General features: G+C 42.9%; 2 protein-coding genes and 1 non-coding gene across 3 annotated transcripts; 1 reads left to right on the forward strand and 2 right to left on the reverse strand.

The window, feature by feature from the left end:
* Window positions 1-9,776: 9,776 nt before the first annotated feature.
* On the reverse strand, window positions 9,777-13,556 carry LOC131879902 (translation elongation factor 2-like). Its single transcript, XM_059226394.1, has 5 exons — window positions 13,400-13,556; window positions 12,718-13,120; window positions 11,092-12,500; window positions 10,504-10,896; window positions 9,777-10,291 (listed from the first exon to the last, which is right to left on the reverse strand). The coding sequence occupies exons 1-5, from the start codon at window positions 13,400-13,402 to the stop codon at window positions 9,959-9,961; spliced, it is 2,541 nt and encodes an 846-aa protein (XP_059082377.1). The 5' UTR covers window positions 13,403-13,556; the 3' UTR covers window positions 9,777-9,958.
* Window positions 12,583-12,657, reverse strand: LOC131879934 (small nucleolar RNA U43). Its single transcript, XR_009373213.1, has one exon. It is a non-coding gene; the product is annotated as a small nucleolar RNA U43 (small nucleolar RNA).
* Window positions 13,557-20,490: 6,934 nt separating the features above from the next.
* Window positions 20,491-22,149, forward strand: LOC131879903 (NADH dehydrogenase [ubiquinone] 1 beta subcomplex subunit 5, mitochondrial-like). Its single transcript, XM_059226395.1, has 3 exons — window positions 20,491-20,678; window positions 20,765-21,055; window positions 21,898-22,149. Exons 1-3 carry the CDS (start codon window positions 20,607-20,609, stop codon window positions 22,069-22,071), a joined length of 537 nt encoding a protein of 178 aa, XP_059082378.1. The 5' UTR covers window positions 20,491-20,606; the 3' UTR covers window positions 22,072-22,149.
* Window positions 22,150-24,475: the final 2,326 nt, after the last annotated feature.

Here is a 24,475-nt window from a genome sequence, read left to right on the forward strand (position 1 = left end):
TGGAGAAGTAGAGGTCTTAGTTTGTCATCTTCAAGGTCTTGATTTGTCTATTGTTACAATATATAGGCCCCCCTCTTGTTCAGTAAGCTCGTTCTTGTCAGCTCTCAAATTCATAGGAAATGAGTTGGACCAGTTAGTTTGCTCAAAGGTTTTCTTTGTGAGGGACTTCAATTTTCCGGCTAGCGTTGTAGAGTGGGAGGTTAGTCCTGATGGGTATATTCCCATTTCGAAATCGACATCTCAGTCGTTTGAAAAGCTGGAGGAGTTTGCGATCCTGCTCAAGCTCTCCTAGCATGTTGGTGTAGCCACTGGAGAGAATAGCGTTCTTGACTTGTTTTTTTCCAACGACCCTGATCTGATCCAGTATGTCCATGTGACACCTAGTAATCTGTCAGATCATCAAGTTCTCGAGATAGGGTCGACCATTACTCAAAAGGCGGCGTGCTCTAGAGTAAGACCAGTCTGAAAAAAGGTCTGAAAAAAGGTCGGTCTGGCTAAGTTCAAATTCAAAGATGAACATTCGCCGTTGATTATAGAAAGGTTAGGGGAGCTTGATCTCATTTCAATGCTGAAAAAGGAATCGTCCGTCGATGTAGCCTTAGACAAAATGATTCTAGTTTTTGAGGACGTCTGTTCCACTCTAGCAATCTCTGAATGTGTTCCACAGGGCGGGGCACATTCTAAAATTCCGAAGTATCGGAAGAATTTGTTCAAAAAGAGTGGCAAACTAGCAAAAAGGCTCCACAGCAATTTGAATCCAGTAGTTGTGGCTAGCCTTTAAAGAAAATTGGATTTAATCCAAGGTAGAATTAAGGCCTCCATTAAGACAGATCAGTTGAACAAGGAAAGTAGAGTTGTTCAAGAGGTGAGGTCGAATCCGAAGGCTTTTTTCTCTTACACAAACTCTAAGAGAAAGATCAAACACCCTGTAGGGCCTTTTGAGGTCGATGGGAAAGCCATAGGCAATGCAGAGACTATGGCCAACATACTTGGAGATCAGTTCTCTAGTGTGTTTTCAACTCCACTGAGTTTAGGAGCAACAGTCCATTGCAATATTGATGAGTTTATTGGGACTGGCAAGGCTTGTCAAGTTGAGCATTTAGATGATCTAGTAGTCACAGATCAGGATGCTTTAGAGGCCATCAGGGACTTGAGACTCTCGAGCTCCCCTGGCCCTGATGGAGTGACATCTCAGTTTCTGATGAGATGCTCACAGGTTCTTGCTCCTGTTTTCTCGTACTTGATGCGTTGCATCTTGGATCAGGGCAAGTTCCCCTCTTCTCTGAAGGTAGTTCATGTGGTTCCAATTTTCAAGGGGGGAGATAAGTCACTCCCCAGTAATTATAAGCCGATCTCTCTCACTTCGAATATTGCGAAGGTGTTTGAGAAGATCATGAATTTCAAACTTGTTGAATTTCTTGATATCCATGAAGTCCTTCCTCCTAGCCATCAGTTACCCAACTGATTGAACATATAGAGCAGGTTATTGAGGGACAGGAGAGCCATGAATCAGTCGATGTAGTTTATCTAGACTTTGCAAAGGTCTTTGACAAGGTTGATCATGGCCTTTTAGTTAACAGGCTCCATGATTTTGGGATCCAAGGTAAGGTTCTCAATTGGCTAAGAAGTTTCATTTGGGGTAGGAAACAATTAGTAAAGGTTGATGGATCCCTTAGTCACGTACATGATGTTAAGTCGGGTGTCCCTCAGGGCTCCATTTTGGGTTCTCTCCTTTTCATTATCTTCATTGATCCACTTCAGAAGCTTGGTAGTAATAATGTCAGGATCTCTTCCTATGCTGATGATACAAAATTGGTAGTTGGTAGGAACGGTCAGAATTCCGGTTGTGGTAGAGGTCTTAGACCAAATCTATTCCTGGGTTGCTGCGAGTAACATGGCACTGAATGGAATGAAATTCCGCTCAATGACCTTTGGGTCGACGCCATTAGACACTCCACTATTAGATGATGAAGGTAAGGACATTGAGCAAGTCTCATCTATGAAAAATTTAGGTGTAGTCCTCCAAAATAATGGAAAATTCGATGAGCATAACCACTTGAAAGTGGGTAAAGCTTTTGAAATGTGTGGTTGGATATATCGCACGTTTAAGTCCAGAGATAGCATCAAGATGCTAAATCTGTACAAGTCGATTGTACAGTCGTATCTTGAATATACCTCGCCCATTTGGGTTTCCAATTAGTTCAGCAGGTTTGCAAAAGCTCGAGCAGGTCCAAAGATGTTTTACTAGGAACATGACAGGAATGAGAGAGCCCTCGTATTGGGAGAGACTAATAAAGTTGGGACTGTACAGTGTTCAGAGAAGGTACGAAAGGTATCTGATACTGTACGTCTTCAAAAGCATTCATGAGCTTTGTCCCAACCCAGGATTTAGGGTCAATTCTAGTGACCGTAGAGGCTTAACGTGTGCTTTGAGAGCACCTTCAGGCCCTCGAGAATCCACGCTTATAAAAACAATGAAGGCAACCGTCTTCTGTCTCGGGCTCCTTCATTGTTCAATTTGCTGCCTTCACATATTCGTAGGGCGGAAATAGGCGTTGATCCAGAAGCAGGATTTAAGTCAGACTTGGACAAGTTTTTGACTCAAATTCCCGATCAACCTTTTATTCAAAGGTTAGCAAGATCAGCCAACTCTTATTCGTTGGTCGATCAAATAATATTAGTAAATAAAATTTATGTAAAATGAATAAATTTCTACTCTTGAACTGCTGGGATTCCAATTCCAGTAGCGGTAAGGAAGTCCGCAAAAAAAACCCAAAAAAAGATACAATCTGAACACCTGGAGTCGGGACGATGACGCTAGACAGGGACTCTAAAGAGAGGAAATGACGCAGCTTTCCTTTGCCCGCCAAGTAGCTTTCCTTTGCCCGCCAAGTTAGGCCATTGCGTTGAATTAAGACAGCAACTCTAGTATTAATAAAACAAGATTACCCATGCTACAATGTATATTTAAGTGTTTTTTTGTAAATGATGATCTCTTTGACATTCAACTCTGTTCCTATACAAAATATTTCTCCATCAATTCTGAAAATCAGAAGAATAAATGAAATACCTATAATGATCATCAAATTAATCAAAAACAATCATATTCTCTTTCAAATAAGTGAAATATTGTCCAAAACTGGCTCGACAACAAGCATCGATCAAATATAAACAAGAAGCATTTTGCTAATTGATGAGGAACTTAACCTGACAAAATATAAAAGAAAAGTATGAAATAGGCAATAAAAAAGTAGATGTACATAAATGTTAACAGACAAGAATATTTGGGATGGACAATTGATAATTTTGTCTTAAACAAGAACAAAAAAACATCAGGTATTGGTGAAAATGGATGAGTTGTCTATTAGTAGAGTTTAAATTCCTACTTATTAGGAAGTTTACATAAAAGGCAAGCATTAATTAAGGGGCACAGATTAATACCAAAGCACAGTACACTAGATTTCAATTTGAACTCAGGACATCAAAAAATTTGTTCTTTTGCAAAAGCTTCCAAAACATCCAAAATAGTCGAATAAAACAGTTGTCATATCTCTTAAGATATATCATTCCATAATTATGAAGCACTTAAATGAGTTCAAAGAACAACATGTAGCTCAGAGCAACATTATGTCTACTTTTGTATTGAGAGCCATTCCCAGCGTGAGAACCATAGTTTCATGACAAGTTCACTAAGTTACTTGAAATTTGGTCAAGATGTTTCTAAAACAATATTCTTCAAATAATATTATTACAAAAAAAAGTATTGACTGATTGTGTTTAGAGCAAACTCATACTTTATCAAGAAAACTTAATTAGCACTTTTCATTTCTTGTATTTCAAGACATGTTTGAAGGCATTTCAAATATATTTACATGCCTGGTTTGAAGAACATACCATCAAAGATTACAAAAATGATATTTGTCACATATTTTGTTCAATAGCTATGCCAATAAGTGACAATCAAAAATTTCAGCATCCAAAAGTTTAGGCCTAACATGAGTGGAAAGGTTTGGTGATCACAAAAATGTGGCGTTTCCTTGCTTTAGTGTCCTTGCGCTAGGGTAGGCAAATGCTAATTTGGAATTTAGTGAAAGGAATGTAGTCTGTGGCGGCCGAAACAAGTCTTCTCCAAATGATACTGACTTTAGTTCGCTACAACTCTAAGTACACAGAATGAATGAACTAATGTTGTAATCAATTACCAGAAGAGGGTCAGCTCAATACTTCTGTGTTATTGTATTGACTGCATTTTAAGAGGGTATATGTTTTGACCAAGTTGTCTGATCAAACTAAAAGTCGAAATATATAAATTTGTAGCAACATGGGGCCAGTCGGAGTCGCGAAGTTGTTAATTCTCAACCTTAGGGTCTCCTTTCACATTCCAGGCGTTCATCAAACGTTCATCGTTCAACAAACAAGACATTGCCTCCTGGAAAAATTAGCCCGTGATGGCCGGCTTCGTTGGCCGTACGAGACACAAGTTTATGTCTAAGCCTGCATGTACCTTCCGATGAAAATAAGAGAATGTGTCAAGTTTGATCGCACCGAACCAGAACAAAAATGAGAGTGTCCAAAAATGTTAATCACAAAAGTTTTAGAAAACCATATGATATGAATTCGGAGAATATTTAAGTTTTAGATTTGCGACGTTATGAACAATCACTGATAACTGAAAGCCCTTAAAGTGCACACCCAGTAATATCATTTGAGTAGTAAGATTTCATTTACTTAAGCACCAAGATACCCATGTAATTTCTTCAAGTGTATCATAATGCTCCATAATTTTGAAGTACTCTTGAAAGCAATCTTGAATTTTGTATTTCAGAGTAAAACAACTTTTTTTTTGCGGACTTCCTTACCGCTACCGGGATTGAAATCCCAGCAGTTCAAGACGAGAAGATTATTCATTTTACTTGACTTTTATTTATATATATATTATTTGATCGACCAACGAATTAGAATTGGCTGATCTGGCTAATCCTTGAATATAAGGTTGATCCGGAATTTTAGTCAAAAACTTGTCCAAGTCTGACTTAAATCCTGCTATTGGATCAACGCCTACATAAGCCCTCAACGAATATTTGAGGGCAGCAAATTGAACAATGAAGGAGCCCGAGAAAGAAGAGAGTTGAGTTGGACTTCATTGTTTTAACTAGCCTGGATTCTTGAGGGCTTGAAGGTGCTCTCAAAACGCACATTAAGCCTCTACGGTCACTACAATTGACCCTAAATCCTGGGTTGGGACAAAGCTCATGAATGCTTTTGAAAACGTACAATATCAGATACCTTTCGTACCTTCTCTGAATACTGTACAATCCCAACCTTTCTAACCTCTCCAATACGAGAGCTCTCTCATATCCTCAATGTTCTAGAAAAACATCTTTGGACCTGCTCGAGCTTTTGCAAACCTGCTGAACTAATTGGAGCCCAAATGGGAAGGCATATTCAAGATGCGGCTGAACAATCGACTTGTACAGAGTTAGCATCGTGACACTATCTCTGGACTTAAACGTGCGATATATCCAACCACATGTTTGAAAAGCCTTACCAACTTTCAACTGGATATGCTCATCGAACTTTCCATTATCTTGGAGGACTACATCTAAATCCTTCATGGATGAGACCTGCTCAATGTCCTTAACTTCATCACCTAATAGTGGAGTGTCTAATGGCGTCGACCCAAAGGTCATTGAGCGAAATTTCATTCAATTCAGTGCCTTGTTACTCGCAGCAACCCAGGAGTAGATTTGGTCTAGGACCTCTGCCAGACAACCGGAATTCTGACCGTTCCTACCAACTACCAATTTTGTATCATCAGCATAAGAAGAAATACTGACATTATTACTACCAAGCTTCTGAAGTGGAGCAATGAGGTTGATGAAAAAGAGAGGACCAAAAATAGAGCCCTGAGGAACACCCGACTTGACATCATGTATGTCACTAAGGGGTCCCTCAATTACTTCCTACCATAAATGAAACTTCTTCACTAATTGAGAACCTTGCTTTGGATCCCAATCTCATGGAGCCTGTTAACTAAAAGACCATAATCTGCCTTGTCAAAGGCCTTGGCAAAGTTGAGACAAACTACATCAATTGATTCATGGCTCTTTAGGCCCTCAATAACCTGCTCTATATGTTCAATCAGTTGAATAACCGTGCTTAAATGTGCTTGGAACCCATGCTTGCTAGGATGAAGGACTTTATGAATATCATGAAATTGAACAAGTTTGAAATTCATGATTTTCTCAAGCACCTTCGCAATATTCGAAGTGAGAGAAATCAGCCTTTAGCAAGTGGGGAGCGTTTTATCTCCTCCCCCTTTGAAAATTGTAATAACATGAGCTAACTTTAGTGAAGATGGAAACTTGCCCTAATCCAAGATGCAACAAATCAAGTACGATAAAACAGGAGCAAGAACTAGAGAGCACCTCATCAGGAACTGAGATGTCACACCATTAGGACCCGGAGAGCTCGAGAGTCTCAAGTCCCTGATGACCTCTAAAGCATCCTGATCTGTGACTACAAGATCATGAAATTCCTCAATTTGACCTCCTGAACCACTCTACTCTCCTTTTTCAAGTGGTTATTCTAGATGGAGGCTTTAATCCTCCCTTGAATCAAATCTAACTTTCTTTTAAGGCTAGCCACAACTACTGGATTCAGATTTCTCTGTAACCTTTTTGCTATTTTGCAACTCTTTTTGAACAATTGCTTTCTCAACTGAGGAATTTTAGATTGTGTACCACCTTTCGGAACACTTTCAGGGATTGCTAGAGTGGAACAGACGTCCTCAAAAACTAGAATCATTTTGTCTAAGGCTACATCTATGGACGATTCCTTTTTCAGAATTGAAATCAGGTTCTTCTAATCTTTCTATAATCAACGGTCATTGTTGGTCTTTGAACTTGAACTTAGCCAGACCGACCTTTTTGACCGGTTTTACTCTAAAGCACGCCGGCTTTTGAGTTATGATTGACGCTATCTCAAGAACATGATGATCTGACAGATTACTAGGTGTCACATGGACATACTGGATCAGATCAGAGTTATTGGAAAAGACCAAGTCGAGAACGCCATTCTCTCTAGTGGCTACACCAACGTGCTGGGAGAGATTGCGCAAGATCGCGAATTCTTCCAGCTTTTCGAATGAATGAGATGTCGATTTCGAAATGGGAATATACCCATCAGGACTAACCTCCCACTCTACAACGCTAGCCGGAAAATTAAAGTCCCCTACAAAAAAAACCTTCCAGCAAACTGTTTGATCCAACTCATTTCCAGTGAATTGGAGAGCTGACGTAAAAGAGCTTACTGAACAAGAAGGGGGTCTATACATTGTTACAATAGACAGATCAAGCCCTTGTAGATGACAAATCAAGACGTCTACTTCTCCATTCGACATTTGTACATGACTAATGTGCAAATCATTCCTAACGTTTAGGCATACACCCCCATGTGGGAATATGGGATTATCAGGGCGTATCCTATCACAACGAACTAAGTTGAAACCAACTATGGTTAGTTCTTCATCTAAGACCCCTGGCCGAATCCTAGTTTCTGTTATAGAGATTAATGAAATCTCTCTCTCAACGGCCAGTTCTTCTAAGATCTGAACTTTTGTGCTGTCTTTTTTAGAAATCAGACAATGCACGTTCAAATATAGCCCCTTTACGGGCCTCTCTTTTGACGGTCCAAGTTCACAAGATCTTGGACCATCCTCTCCAACCGTAAAAAATCCCTCTCATCAACAAAGCTACGTTCTACTGGAGGCAAAGCATGAGCTAATGGGGATGGTTGGGTTTGGGAAATGGGTTGGGCAGCTACATTTGAATAGGAACGTATTTTGAAATAGTGGTGGGGCAAGGAATATTAGGGAGGAGAGTGTTTATAGGAATAGGGGTGGAATGGGGTATTTGAAGGAAGAGGAGGGAATGGGAGAGAGGGTGGGGGTAAGAGGAGAGGAGGGAGGAAGCTAAATGGGTTAAGGAAGGGGGTGGGCGGGATTAGGTTTAGAAATAGGGTCAGCTCTAAAACTACGAAACTGAGCTATCCTATTTCTCGCCTTTCTTTGGGTCCCTTCTACGTGGACGGAGGTACATCGTACGTCAAAACACGTCTTAAGTCTCATGGACTGACGGCACATGTACGGGTGAAAAAAAAGACAATCTACCTACGAACATCCCTTTTTCCCATTGTACTTCTCAAGGCCGAACTTGAGAAGTTTTTGACACCATTTAGGGTGGTCAAACTGACAGCCTTCGATAAACAGGACAGACCGCTTTCTCTAAAGCTATCTTATCCTGCTCTGGTCTAAGTGGAGACACCTCTTCAACCTCTACACTGGTCAAATCAAGCAGAACCCTGGTTTCATTGACCCAAGCAACTAAAGCCTCTATGATAAAGGGCTTACTAACTTATGAAGTATCCTTCCCTGCCAAGACCAAGTCCAAACATTGTCTAGCCTCTTTGCTAACTCTTAAAAAAATATCTTCCATCATGAATGCAGAGGAACTATCAATGAACAGCAAAATCAAGAGACAAAGAAAAATTAAGACACCTCATGGGCCAAAAGTCAATACCAAAGTCTATATATCGACCTTTTGGAGATGAAAGTTCTTCCGTGGATCAAAGATCAACAATGGGACCATGGTTATTGCTTCATGCAGGATGGAGCACCATCTTTTATACCTCTTGTCTGACCCAAAAATGGTGTAAAGACAATTTCTTTCCGTCTGGAACAAGGATATGTGGCCATCTTCCTCGCCAGATCTAAATCCAATGGACTTCTCTATTTAGTCCATTCTAGAGAGGAAGGTTGCCGGATGAAATTAGCCTACTGTTGGTGGCCTCATCACACCCTTAAAGGCCGCATGGGACGATATTCTTGCTGACCTGGTGCCACAAATTTGTTCTTCTGCCAAAGAAAGGTTCAGTATTCTAGTTCGGTCAAAAGATCATTTACATTGAATGATGCTCTTATACATCTACTGTTAGAAATTGAGCCAGCTAGGAGGGCAATTTCTAACATCTACTACGCCACAATATGTTCAAATATTAATCTTAATTAACTCAACTGAATTGATGTCCTTGTAACGTCGTATTTGGTGCGTTTCTTTGCCCAAAGTGTCTGAACAACCCTGTATCAGTCTGAGTGGATGAAATTTCCAGCTCAGAATGTGGCAGCTTGCCAGCTGTTATCTCCTTGTCTGTGATATAAGGACCATACTGTGAAATCAGTAGGTTAAGCCCGTGGTTTATATCTGTCTTAATACCCCATCAAAAACTTCAGTTTCCCTACGCATGTGAGAGTTCTTTTTGGAAATGACAAGGGATTTAGTTGGAAATGACGGACTCCCTTGTGCTTTGATTGGAACCTTTTATAGGTTCATCAACACTTAACAGCCATTCACACCGGTAGAATTTGATGACATGTACTCATGCTTCTCTATGAGGGTCTCGTACGTAATTCCAAACTAGCTCCCAATGAGACAACTGACAATTTTGCCTTTCAGGTGATGGCCTGCATTGCCTTTATGATGAATTAGTTTGATTGCACTAGTTATAAAGTGATTTACGTTCGGTGGTAAACTATTTATTCGTAATATCTTAGCAGTAAGGAAAACCGGATTAGTTCAGTTCTATTGCGACCAAACAGTCTTTGAAAGTCATCGGTCTAATTATGATTTCTCTGATGAAAGTGTAAAAAGGAGGAAGAGTACAGGATACTAATATGTGATGGTATAAAGAATTCGTCACCTAGAAGTATAAAAACATAGTGATGGAAAAATAACCAAAGGGTATATTGTTCTAATAGAGAAGGTCGTCATGATTTCGATATCTTGATTCTGTTTCAAGCTCTTTTCCGTGAACAACAAGGTAGGGGTTGGTCGTCCATTTACAACAGAATCGTTTATTATTTGAGGATGTTCGGCATAATAAAGAAAGACGAACTATGTTTTTACATCTTGTCCAAGTAGGATCCCAAATCGGGAAGAGCCTCCTTCAATCCCTTCCTCTTCTTCGTTTCCTGACAGATTTGGTAGGGTTTGCTATTGGCTTCAGCGGCCATTGGATCGCCAGGCATCACCTGCCAATGGTCGAACACGCATTGCGGGAACGCTTGTCCTCCCGTGTTGGAGCGAAGATCAGCCGTGAATCCGAAGGACTCGTTCACAGGCAAGTAGGCCTTCACTTGGAACATGGGTGTACCAACCACTTGGGACTCTTCGAACACGTGACCACGACGTCGATTCAGCACGCCATAGATGCCACCAACTGCGTTTTCGGGGCACTGGAACAAACGTGAGTTCATATATTGTCGATTTCACGATACCGGGGAGGGTGGGGGTCTGGTGAACTAAGTCTTTTCAGACGACAGGGTTAAACTCAGCAGTGTAGTTTTGGGTTCGATCAGATGAGGGAGCCTGACAATTCATCCTCCAATTCGTGCAAATCGAGGAGCCGACCGACTAGACAACTTGCTTGCAAAAGAATGTTCATTACCTGAATTTCGACCAAGTAGACGGGCTCCATCAGCCTAGGCTCAGCAGTAAGGACGCACGCATACAAGCAACGCCTGGCTGTGGGGATAATTTGACCACCACCACGATGGATAGCATCAGTATGGAGGGTAACATCATAGATGTTGAATCGAATTCCACGACAGTTTTCATCGCAAAGCACACCTTCCTTGGTGGCCCATTGGAATCCAGCCACGACCGAATCCTTGATTTCGTTCAAGTACTGCACTCCCTTGGAGCAGTCCACCATAATGTTGGGTCCATTAGTTTCGGGGCCAAAGCACCAGATCTTCCGGGCCTCGGTGATGTCGTATTCGTATTTATCAGCCAAGTAACGGCCACGCGTCTTAAAGTCGTCGCGGGGGTTCACCTCGCCCTAAAACGGTTAAATATTGTTAGAACAGTTTGTTTGAACTCAAGAATTTTGTATGTGTTGATGGGCATTCAGACGGCAGAAAAACTGTACTCAGCACTGTGGTTTGGGTTCTATCAGATGAGGGAGCCTGCTTAGATTCATCCTAGATGAAGAGATCAACCGCCGCCTGGCGGGAAAATTGTAACTGAAACTTACGTTGTCAATGTCCTCGGCCAGGCCATCGGGCATGGGCACAGCCCTCATGAAGAGACGATTATGCTTGTTGGGGGACTTTGACAAGCACATCTGGCTGGACTCTTCAGCAACGGTCTCTCGATAGGAGACGACAGGGTCGGACTTCTTGATGGGAATTTGAGCGTGATCTTCTTCCAAATCCTTGAGGCAAATTTCCAAATGAAGCTCACCGGCACCGGCGATGATGTGTTCTCCAGACGACTCAATGGTACATTGGACCATAGGATCGGACTTGGCCAATCGTTTGAGACCTTCCACCAACTTGGGCAGGTCTGAGGGGTTCTTGGGCTCAACAGCGACTCTGACCACAGGAGAGACAGAGAATTTCATCACCTTCAAGTTGTGAGCCTCCTTGGAAGTGGTGATGGTTCCAGTCTTGACCAAGAACTGATCAACACCCACCAACCCACAGATGTTACCGCAAGGGACATCCTCAATGGCCTCGATGTAACGTCCCATCATGAGGATAGTTCGCTGAATAGACTTTTCATACAAATCGTCCTTTTTTCCGGGGATATAGTTGGGGCCCATGATGCGAGCTTTCATACCGGTGGCAATCTTGCCAGAGAAGACACGACCGAAGGCGTAGAAACGACCCTTGTCGGTAGTGGGCACCATCTTCGAAATGTACATCATTAATGGGCCATTAGGATCGCAAGCCTTCATGGCCACGCAAGCAGAGTCGTCCTTGGGACCTTCGTACAACATCTCGGCGCGATACCGTTGCGCAGTCACGGGCGAAGGCAAATGCACCACAATCATCATGAACATGGCTTCACCCGCGGGTAACCACGTTCGCATGACGGTCTTCATCAGAGGCTTGCCTTCTTGTTGGAGCTCCTCATATTTCATCTTGCTCTTAACCTCGAGCTTGTCCAGCAACTTATCGGTCTCGTCCTTTTTAAAGTTCATGATGGCATCAAACACCTTGTAGATGGGGTCCAAGATATACATACAGAAGGAACGCTTGTTGTCTTCATTCTTAGACTTGGTCCACTTTTTGGTCTTGGGACTGAAAAAGTTCTCGCCCCAAAGCTTGCTCATGAGCTTGTCCACATCGACGCCGAACTTGGAAGCATACATCTCGGCGAACTGCTTCAAGGTAAAGGCCCAACCGTGGAGTCCGGAGCCAAATCCAACGGAAGCGTTGGCCGGGTCCACACGCACTACGCCCATGGGCCCATCATCGTCAGCGTAAGTGGCAATGATAACATTTACGTTCTCGACAATCCGTTGGAAGGTTTGGTAGAGATCCTCCTGCTCCAATTGCAACTCGAGCAAAGCCCGATCCATCTTGTTCATGAAAAGCACGGGACGAATTCGCTCAGCGATGGCTTGTCGCAACACCGTTTCAGTTTGCACACACACGCCTAAGATGGGGGAAAAACAGAGTCCCAGTAGAGAATAGGTTTCACTCTGCCACATAATTGCATGGGTCTAATAAATCATCTTCAACTCAGTTCGCCCTAGTTAACAGGCTTCATCGGTCTCTCCAGTTCTAACCATAAAATCAAGGAAAATCATCATCGTTGAAGACCTAAGCGCTAAATCATGCCATTCGGCCTTGGCGTGGGCTTTGAACCTTACCAGAGACGCAATCCACGACCACCAAGGCGCCGTCCGTAACGCGGAGGGCGGCCGTCACTTCCGACGAAAAATCCACGTGACCGGGCGAGTCGATCAAGTTGATCAAAAAGCCGGCGCAGTCCTTTTCGCGTTCCTGCTTGACGAAGGCCAAATCCTTCTCCTCCATTTCGAAGTACATAGAGATGGCGGTCGACTTGATGGTGATGCACCGTTCCTGCTCATCCTTCCTAGTATCAGTGGCTCGCGTCTCACCGGCCTTGGACCCCGCGATGATACCGGCCTTGGCTAGGAGCGAGTCGGTCAGGGTTGATTTGCCATGGTCCACGTGAGCAATCACGGACATGTTGCGGATGTTGTTCCGCTTGTCCATGATGCCACGGATCTCGTCGACGGTGAAGTTCACCTAAAACCAACAAATAACAGGATGAATCCAGCCATTCCGTCAAGATTCTCGGCCCCCAAAGGCCGGCGATGGATCCGCGACCATCAGTTTTCTCCGTTGGCCATCAGTGTGGACAAAAGGAGGTCCAATGGTCGTAGACTCCACGTATTCATGCCATGTTCTTTTTTCGTTCCATCGCAATCTCGCACATCGCGTCCCAAGAACTTCCAGAGGCGTGACTAGCGAGTGGGGGGAGGAGTGCATGGAATGCAGGGGCCATAGGGTATGGATGGGACTTACCATGATGGCTTTTTCTGGATTAGGACTTCACTTGAATCGGGACCGTAGTTGAGGGCGTCAGCCAGCAATAGCCACACACCGGAAAAGGACGAGGATGAAGAACTTAGATCAATCGTAGCCATGAGGAAAGAACGTTTTTCCCTCTCTGGCCGAGCGTAGCTGCACCCCCTCACTCGGCCGCTGCCAGTATTGGATCAGCCCAATGACACAATCCAGCCCGAGTCGACCCGGATGGACGAGCTAGAAACGAACGTCTGAAATTCGCTCATTACTAGCCTATTTGACAAATCAATCCTAGAGGATGAACCAAGTTCCCAAAAAAGTGACCGCCGAATGAACGGTAGGGCTGACACCGGTGCTCTATGGTGTGCTTTCCTTTGACGGCTTCTAATCCGCCATTGATTAACTTGTCAGAATCGGCTTTGGAATTATATATGTATTTTTTCATGATAAGTGACTCAATGTTTGGGATGTCGTGCCTTTCCGCTTTTAGTTTTGACCCCACAACGGATTTCTCATGGCTCCATGCTTTTCTCCCAAGTCCGATGACATGGCGCAAGTTGGGCCGAGAAGCGGCGAGAAACGCCAGAAACGCTGCCCAGATAGGCATTTCCTTTGAGAGCCTGGACTCAGGGATGCCAAAAGGGGCCACGCACCGCACAGAGATATATCCGGCAGTTGAGCCACGATCTGTGTTTCCCGGACCATAGAGGAGAAAGTGAATCCATCTGCACTATGTAAATTCTTTACTTCCTGAGTGAACCATGATTTTTTTCCTATCGTTCTTCGTCGAGGTTACATTATTCTCCTCGCATAATATATATGCGACATGTATTTCTGGCCATCTTGCGCCATATACGCCAACACGTGTCGAGCGTACACGGCCCGACAATTTAGTTTCCTTATAACTCCCAAGGCCGTCTTGTTGTAATCAAGCAAGAATTGGGCCAATTATGGCATTTTTCATCTCATGGTGCAACAATCATTTCCAAAGCTCGATATTCAGACATCATCAGACACCCAAATCAGGCACTATTGGGTCTGAGCTAGAGAGAACTTGAAAAGATGATACGCACATATACTTTTTGGAATCAGGTATCCAAGTGAAACCTCTTTATGGTAATAGACCTATTCATACAAAACATTATTTACTACTCAAGGACACGAATTAACCTAAAAACACGCTTTTATGAGTTGAAGGGCATCTGTTTTTCCTTGAACTTTTGCTTCGGGTCGTTGAGCAAAAATTGACGAAATATTCGTTAAATGGTCTTCGGTTACCATTGATTTGAAAAGATCAGAATCAAACGGCAAGCTCTTTAGCTTAGAATCCTCTTCGACTAAAAGATTATAAATTTTTCCTGTTTCAAATTGCAGAACAATGTCTGGGTAGATTCAATGGGAAAATGCAAGCTAAAAACATGGCCGTTGAAACTTAACAGCGTATGTTACAAGTTAATATGTGATTGTATGAACTGAACTTAAATTCACCACAACCAAGGTTTTCTTCGGGGTTCCCTGATTTCAAAATGTGTTCCAAGGTGAGATGATAACTTTGATGGCGTAAATTTTCAATTTATGCACGAGTGTCCTTCTACGGTCGATCATGCTATGGGGCAACATGGAAAAATTGGAGAAATTTAAGATCGAATGCAAGCAATGAATTCCCACCAATACAGGTATTATACAATTCATAGAAATACATGACGAAAAGGACTACTAATTGGGCATAAAAATCTTAATTTTGTTCCCACATTGTTCGTAAAATCCCCATTATGAAGCCATTTACTATTTTTTGCGGACTTTTCCTAATCCCCCAAGGAACCCCCAATACTTTTGAAATGAAAGATGAAACCATGTGCTCATCAACATTAGCTTAACTCGGCGGAACCTTTCAAGAGGAAAACTCTTTAACGAATATGTTTGAGATAAAATGAAAGAGTTCAAACAAACCAAAACTCTTAGTCTTTCAAAAAAAAAAGTGCTCATTATGTTCATTGAATTTTCTTCATGTTTGACAAAAGAACGTTTAAAAAAAGGTTTTTAAAATTTCCATCACAAAAAACAAATTGGAGTTTACATTTACAGGATAAAGCATAGCCTTGACATTTTTTGAAAAAACTTTAATCCCTCAGCAGTAGGTGTATCAAAATTGTTTAAATTGAGTATTGATAATGCAGTACTAGTACTGGGAATTACATTCCTTGTAGCGGCTAGAAAAGCCCGTGAAAAACCAAACCAAAAAGAAGAAGATATATTTCTTTAACTTTGCAATTGTTTTCCATATCCACATTGCCTAGAAATCTTATATGGGGGGCATTCAATGTCAAGTGTACACACCCTCACGGCACTAAGGTCTCAGAATCACATGAACTCTCACACGTTCGATAAATGTATTTGTATTTATTGCGAGAAGCATGCCTCATTGGATATATGTAAAGTAAGTGATACATGAATGTCAATTCAACTAGAGTCGCGCATGGCGATTTGGGGCCCATTTTGGGTTCAAGGGTATATAGGTTGAACTAAGTTGACATCTGTAATTTTAGCCCCATGGGATCAATATGGCCTATTCTAGGGCCATATCCACTTTTGGTCAAACCACTTGACCATCGGTGTTTGAACAGCCATAACTCCGTCTGCGATAAACAAGTGTGCAATTTGAAATTTGACGAGTAATGTTTTTACTTTACCATTGACCTTTGCGAAACCGAAATCAGAATTGTCTCAATTTTTTGTCTTTACGTGGATTTATGTGTTCTTTAAGTATTCCAAAAATAACAATGGCATTTCAATGGGTTTAAATTTGGTGACGACAACAAAATGTTGTCCACTGAATTGCTAATTTCGCATACTACATAACAAGTTTCAGCATCACTGAGTGATCTGGACCCGCAGTATATGAGGCGTGTTGCGCCGTTAGGGTTGGTCTGTAATAGAGCAAATCACAGGCCCTTCAGCTGGGAAGCATCAGTGAGCAAGGATGTTGAAAATTTGGGAAGTATGAAAGGATTGGGCCCTTTGCATTTGTAAGGATCGATTTCACGCTTTGGAATGCCTGTTGTTGCGGGTAAAGCCATTGAAACGCCACATCATTTTTTGAGTAGTTCTCTCAAAGGCTTGATGGAATGAGCGAGGTATGGTACAAATTGTACTAGTTGGTTTGCCAAACCAGGAAAGGATCGAAGGTCAGTAGTATTTCTTGGAACTAGAAACCTCGAGATTCATCTGACTTTGGCTGGGTCTGGAGCAATCCCCCTGTCAGAGATAACATATCCGGCAAATGTCATCGATTTTCCGACCTGAATTTTGTTTTTTTAAAAAGGGTATTGTTTGATTCCCGACATACCTGCATTACCGGTATTTGTAGCATTGCTTGTACTTAGGATTGAAGTTCTTTGAACGTGGACGCATGCACTAGAATGTCATCTACGATTTTATTCACTTCGACCACACCTGCCAGGGCCCGATCTACACGCGCGCAATACTCGTCGCCAGATACGTACCGTAGAAGCTACATTGCGTACCGTCGTTGAGAATGATGGTGTGATCTCTGCATTTGGTAATAGTTGGATCTTCATTGGCTTCCCTTTCATAGGCCTCAGCCCACCGGCCGTATCAAACACTTCAGGATACAAGTCAATCAAGTTTTTTATTTGATCAAACGAATTTGCAATTTGCTCTGAAGCAGATGTTTCCATTGTCGTTTTTAAAATAAGGGGATCCGTTTTTTTGAGTTTGGGCATCTTGGGGAAGTAATGGAAATGTCTCGAGGAGCATGCCAAGTGGAATAATGTTGAGCCATGACAAAAGTAGCTAGTGGGCAATATCTGGAGTTACAAATGCACTGATCTTAGCGCGGTATTTATCCAGGTGCAGGAGTGCTCAATCTCAGGAGACTGCGGCCTGTGTCGAAAACTCTATTTCAAACAAATTACAACATATCGACATAGATGCCGTCTCATCTTACAAGAAGCACATCAATACACGACAGCATTACTCGCCAAGAGATTGGAATGACCGGACAAAAGGGTATTTTGGATGCGGCGCCCCATCCACAACTCAACTCAAGAAGGATTGCCCGATAAAAACATCACCTGCTACAAGTGTAGAATACTGGACCACTTTGCCAATGTGTGCGTGGCTTGAAAGGACGAATGGAAGGCCCAAACGAAAGGAAGAGAACATTTCCAAGAACCTACGCTAACTATTCTGAAGCAGTTGAAGAAATCAAGACTTCTGTTATTCACGTCAAATTCATATTTTCCAACCCACCTACTCCAACAAGAGCGCACATCAACGTTCTTCCAATGCAGGGTCGCCCCTTTGAGGTGAGCGCAAAGAACTTGCCCCAGGTGGGAACTTGCCCCAGGTGGACACTTGCCCCAGATGGACACTTGCCCCAGGTGGGAACTTGCCCAAGGTGGGAACTTGCCCCAGGTTGGAAACTTGCCCAAGGTGGACACTTGCCCCAGATGGACACTTGCCCCAGGTGGGAACTTGCCCAAGTTGCAAGTTTGCCCAAGTTGGAAAATTGCCCAAGGTGGGAAATTGCCCAAGGTGGGAACTTGCTCATGGTGGGAACTTGCCCATGATAGGAACTTGCTCCATGAGAACTCCCCATGGTGGGAACTTACCCAAGGCGGGAACTTGCCCAAGGTCGGAACTTGCCCAAATTGGAAACTTGCCCAAGGTTGGAACTTGCCCAAGGTTGTACTTTGCCCATGATAGGAACTTGCCCCATGAGAAATCCCCATGGTGGGAACTTACCCAAGGTGGGAAATTGCCCAAGGTGGGAAATTGCCAAAGTTCGAAACTTGCCCTAGGTGGGAACTTGCCCCAGGTGGGAAATTGCCCATGGTGGGACTTTGCCCAAGGTTGGAACTTGCCCCAGGTGGGAACTTGCCCCAGGTTGGAAACTTGGCCAAGATTGGAACTTGCTCAAGGTGGGAAATTGCCCAGGTTGGAAACTTGCCCAAGGTGGGAACTTGCCCCAGGTGGGAACTTGCCCCAGGTGGGAACTTGCCCATGGTGGGAACTTGCCCATGGTTGGAACTTGCCCCAGGTGGGAACTTGCCCCAGTTGGGTACTTGCCTACGGTGGGAACTTGCCCAAGGTGGGAACTTGCCCCAGGTGAGAACTTACCCAAGTTTTAAACTTGCCCAAGGTGGGAACTTGCCCCAGGTGGGAACTTGCCCCAGGTTGGAAACTTGGCCAAGATTGGAACTTGCTCAAGGTGGGAAATTGCCCAGGTTGGAAACTTGCCCAAGGTGGGAACTTGCCCCAGGTGGGAACTTGCCCATGGTGGGAACTTGCCCATGGTGGGAACTTGCCCCAGGTGGGAACTTGCCCATGGTTGGACTTTGCCCAAATTGGAAACTTGCCCAAGGTTGGAACTTGCCCAAGGTTGTACTTTGCCCATGATAGGAACTTGCCCCATGAGAAATCCCCATGGTGGGAACTTACCCCAGGTGAGAACTTACCCAAGGTGGGAAATTGCCCAAATTGGAAACTTGCCCAAATTGGAAACTTGCCCAACGTGGGAACTTGCCCATGATAGGGACTTGCCCAAGGTGGGAACTTGCCCCAGGTGTAAACTTGTCAATTGAGCAAGATTGGTACACTTAATTTTGGCATGGTGAAGGATTATGTTTCGTCTTCATCAACGAGAAGTAATGAGATGGATTTTGTTCCTAATGTACGGATTCCACATCCGTAGATAGTGAGGAGTGAGTGTTTGGGTATCAATTCCAGATGACGGCAATTTTCTAATAACACTGGATGTTATTACATCCTTTCAGAATTATTCTTGTCTCCGTGACATTGCCAGTTTTTGCCAGGTTCAACATATGACAAAGGGGATTGTTTCCTATGGCCGATAGAATTGAAGAAAGAAAAAGCGATTTGAAGTTTGGATTTTTGTTCACTCAGGTCAAGAAATGGGCGCCTAGGTGTACACTTCATTGAAAAAAAATCAATTGCTTGTCTGAAAAACTTCTGAGATTCAAACACTTTAAATCGTTTAATTGACGGAACCGGTGACAGAATGAGGAATGATCTCTACAAGTTAGGCGGTTCCATTTTTTACTTACTGCAGGGAGATAAAAAAGTGTTGCAAGGCTCTTAGGTGGCTTGGACCAAATTGAGCCGATTCATATGTGTTTTCCTTTTTTTAGCACCACCATGGCCTTAATCATGAATGTCATCGTTTTGAATCAAAAAATAAACTCTTTGGCACATGTTTCATTACAAGAAATATCAGCTACTTACCCATTAGCCAAATGTCCTATGTTACACCAAATTTCTTAACTCTCCCCATATCCATCCATGACTTAAGGCACAGGGTTCTAACAGGGAATTATTTTAAGCTAGAGGATTTCTAACTGTTTTTCCATGGTGAAATTTTGTTTCATGGTTGCAAATGTTGAACATCCATCAGTTGAGAAGAGGAAAAGATTTCAGTTTTAGATGCGAAGTATCTAAATAATAAGTACCAGTCGAAGGTGATATGCTTAATACTAGTATTTGGTACGTATTTTAAAAGACCCTAAATATTTGGAAACTACTTAAAATCTTTCATCACATGCTATTAAAATTTATCATTTTTGAAACGTTTTCGAAGACAGTGTCAAATAAAAGCGAAAAAATAAAACCGAAGTCAACGAATAAGTTATCTTACGTTTGTATTTTCGAAAAGCAAAATTGATTTTGCAACGTTACCTAATCGATGATAACTGAACTTTGTTCGGATTCGAAATCCTGAATGTATCTTTTTTTTTTGCTTTTAAAATATGTCTTTGGCAACCCAAGTCCCAAATTTCAACCTGAACAAGGTGCATGTTATCCCAATAAAATTGACATTGTTCAAACATTTCAAATTTGGAAAGAAATGCTTTTCCAGTTATGCAACGTCAACCAGGCCAAACAAAATGGGGAAGAGGAGCGGTAGATGGCTAAAAAAAAAGCTACTCGTCACAAGCGTGACAAGCCCTCTACCGCCTCTACCCTAACCCAATCAAGTTCCAGGGCTTTCTCAACTTGAGATTGTGGTCACGCTGTCTTCGAGGCAGCCATCATCCCCCAAAACAACAACAACAAGAACAAGAAGAACAAGAACAACAACAACTGGCTCGGTGAGCGGAGCTATCCCAGGAATAACCAAGACAATCGAAGCTCAATTGGGTCAATCGCTTCAGCATCCATCACCATGAATTCGTGGTTTGTGCGTCAGACTTTTCGCTTAGGACAACAAGCTTGGCCACGATTCCAAGGCCAACAGGTGAGGCGGCTGACGAAGTACCAATTGGTGGCAATGATTCACTGACTGACCACGACCACTTGCTATGTTTTGGGGGACCCTTCCAGGTCCGTCATGGAGGCCATGCCACCATGTCCATTAAGCCTTCGCGCTGGCCGGAACTGCAATTCCGGGATAGCATGCACTTGTGGTTCATGTTGGTGGGTGGATCGCTTTTGGCTGTCTCGGCTTACACCAATGTCTTCGTGGGCTCGGGCACGTTGGCCCCCATACCCGAGGACCACCAGCCCCAAGAGCACGAGTACTATCCTCACCCCATCACCCGATGGTTGGTGAAGCACGTTTACCGCAGTCCCCAAGAAGCTTATGAGGGCACGCTCCACGTGGTCTGGGAACTGGTGGGTTATTCTCGATTTCTACACGGGATTTTAGTAGGGAAAAATTACCACAAAATGGCGTTTCCTACGTGCCAAGCATTCAATCGAGCTAAAATTTGAAAACAAAAACACAGTTGGATCATGTTCGAGAGCCTGTCAGCCCCGTTTGAAGGAGAATACCGTGCCTTCGCTCAAATCAGCAATGTTCATTCTTACCCTAAACATCCCCATCCCCATGCGAGTAGTATTAAAAGCGAGCCTAGGAAAGTTAGGGCAGTGGATTACTCAAAGAAAGTTTCGACCTTCTTCTATCAAATCAGGTACATTTCCTAAAACATCCATGAGCTTTGATCATAGTCAGGTTTTAGAGTCAATTCAGGTGACCGTAGAGGCTTCACACTTGCGTTTTGAAAGCACCTTTAGACCCTCGAGAACATGGTTTTGTTCACACAAGGAAGTCTTCCCCTGTTCTCTTTTCCTGGACGCCTTCGATGTGCAATTTATCCCCTTTGCAGTCAGGCTGTCCAAACATCAGAGGGCTACCATTTTTTAAGGTTAAAATTGGATCTTTGATGATGTGCCACTAGGCCTTTCAATAGTTCTTGGTAATGAAAACTTAAGATTCAATTTGATTAAGTAAATCTTTTGAGAATGGAGACACATTTTCAGAGGCACTAAAGAAGCCTTTGAATTTTTCCCACTCTAAGCTATTCTAACAATGACATTCAATTTACTTCACTTTCTCGTCTTAGTAGAACTCTGTAGTAAAACTCACCCAAAAGCGGAAGATAGCTCATAGGTTTGACTTGCCAATGCTATTACAATATTGCACTCATCAGTTACTTCTGGTTTGTTGTTTACAGGAAAAATACAACAAACAACACCAATTGGAACGTGAGGTCCAACGACTCATTGCTAAAGAAGGTGATTATAAGGCGTACTACTATATTCCCAAGGACGGCCACACCATGCGGGCCTACCGGAACGCAATGGAACAGAGAAGTGAAAAAGGTGGCATGGCCACAAGTGACATCTAAATAAGATCGACCTTGAAAATCAGTCAGAATTAAGCTTGAAATTTGAAATATATTCAAATCTAAAGGTCAAAAATTGAATTCATGAAAAAGTGTGCAAATCAGTCAATGTACAGAGTGGGGAACCAAAATTTAGAAAATTCAATTGGCCTTTAAATTTGGCTAACGGCGGCGGTATGAATCAACTTCTGAGAATATGTTCTAAACAAGGCTTGTCAAGCATATTGATATCTGACTTTTTCATTCAATGTGGTCTCCAGTATTCTCAATCTAGGCCTCAATTCGAGGCCGAACAGAAGCGTAACTCTTCTTGATGAAGGCAGAGGACATTTTGTCCTACTCCTGGGTGGTGCTGACCTTTAGGGAGTTCACGTTAGCATGGGAAGTTCTGTTTGGCTCATGCTCCAAAACGCCCCAGATTTAGAAATCGAGTGGGTGCGCATTTGAACTTGAGGACGGCCGAAATAATTAGGCCAGAGGGCCGCGAAGTTCTTGGCTCAGAAGTTCTGCGCCAGCTTGAATGTGAGGACAGAGGCACCATCTTTGGTCTACATGTAGTTGCTTAAGAGAAACTAATGCGTGAGACAAGGCCAAATGTATGCATACCTCAGGGTCTTATAAAAGACATCTGCCCGATTTTCTCTTTGGGCTTGAATTATGGTGCCATCTTCTTGCCGTCGGTGGTCACCACGCTACGGACCATGATCTGGGCCTGATGCTTTGCCATGTAGATGCCTTCAACGTCCTGTATTATTGACTTCACTAGGAATCTGTGATTTCGCTGGTTCAAACCTGCATCCGGGAAGATCTTGTCTGAGAAGATATCCACATCCACCGTGCTACCATTGTGCTTGAAGAAGCTGACGACCTTCTTGCACCTCTTAAGCCTCCTGGCATTCATGGCTTCAATGAAACGGTGCTTGTGGGTGTTGGCATACTTCTTGAAGCGTAAATCGTCCTGAATGGCGCTCCTAATGGTCCTCAAATCTCGGGGGGGCAGCCATCCTATGAATGCATGAACTTTGTCAGATCCACGGTTATCTTGGCCTTGACTCACAGTCCTCTTCTTACTGTGGCCGCTACTGCCAGGCCTTCTGGAGGCTCCATCCGAGTCCTTCATAAGCATTTTGGCGTTTTACAAAGTGGCCAGGGATGGATTGAGGATGTCGGCGATGAGCTTATGGCCATTACTAGAGTCAGACCAAAAATGTTTTTATGTGAAAAATATTTTTCACATATTTTGAGATTCTGGGGCCCAATTAAATATTCTTGTCAATTTTCATTTTTTTTTACCTTTTTTCTTTTCTTCCTGTGACGATACGTAACAAAGAGAAAGATGAGTTCTGAGAACAAGGACTTCCTTCAGTTGTGGATCAAATAGGACACAAATCTAATCACTAAGTGAGCAAAAGTGCCCTAAGCAATAACACTAGACTCTCGAAAAGAATCCATTGTATACTCTATCATAACATGGTACATGGCACCTAAGGACTCGGCATGTCGACCTCTGTTTTGTACAGCCTCCTTGATTCGCTTCCTCTTTGAAGCTCTGATTCGCCGCACAATTTCGGTTGAGATTTCATTCCATGCCTTCATTAGGGCTGTGGCCGGTCAAAGCTGATACGTTGATTGTTTTAATAACCAATATTCCTCTCCTAAATACTCTTCATGGAATAGTCCATAGGGTTGAGGTATTGGGAGAAAAGCGGGCACATCTCCTTATCCTCAAACTTCACCAGAATTGGTCTTTAACCAGGCTTGACTCATTCTGCTGCTAAGCGAGGGAGCTCCATCTGGCATGAAGTAAAAATATCCATTGTCATGTTTGTGTTCCTTAAGTCAGGGGAGGACTTTAGCACCCATCATCTACATGTAGACGCCGGAATTGTCAATTGAAGGGTCTTCCCTAGATCATCACCACCAACCACACCCAAACAATCACATAGGCGTAGTGTTGCCGGCAATTTAACGACGCTTCACGAAGTCATTTATTGAATTTCGTATGATTTGACCATTTCATTGACGTTACATTAAGGATTTTTTCTTCTTGACCTTGGCAATGAGGCTTTGAACACGAACTGAACGCAGTCGACTTACTTTGGGTTTGACCTCATTTAACCCACTCGTCTTGAACTTTTTCATATGGTGTTGTTGACAAAGGATTTGGCCACTTGAAGCCTTTCTGCAATTGATCTCTCTGAAAAGCCGTCGTGGTGAGGTGTAATTTGGTTAGATCTAATTGTTAAATCGATCGCCAAGTATCACATCAATACAATTAATTGTTAATGATGTTTTATAGCTTGCTAATTCTGTGAAAAGTTCAAAAATAGACTAAAATGAATGAGCAAACGGGTGCTCCATTAGTTATTCCGTATTGACTTGTCAACCTCCGACTTTCTCAAGATTT

Source organism: Tigriopus californicus, chromosome 4 (assembly GCF_007210705.1).
Source record: "Tigriopus californicus strain San Diego chromosome 4, Tcal_SD_v2.1, whole genome shotgun sequence".
Classification (NCBI taxonomy): Eukaryota; Metazoa; Arthropoda; class Copepoda; order Harpacticoida; family Harpacticidae; genus Tigriopus; species Tigriopus californicus.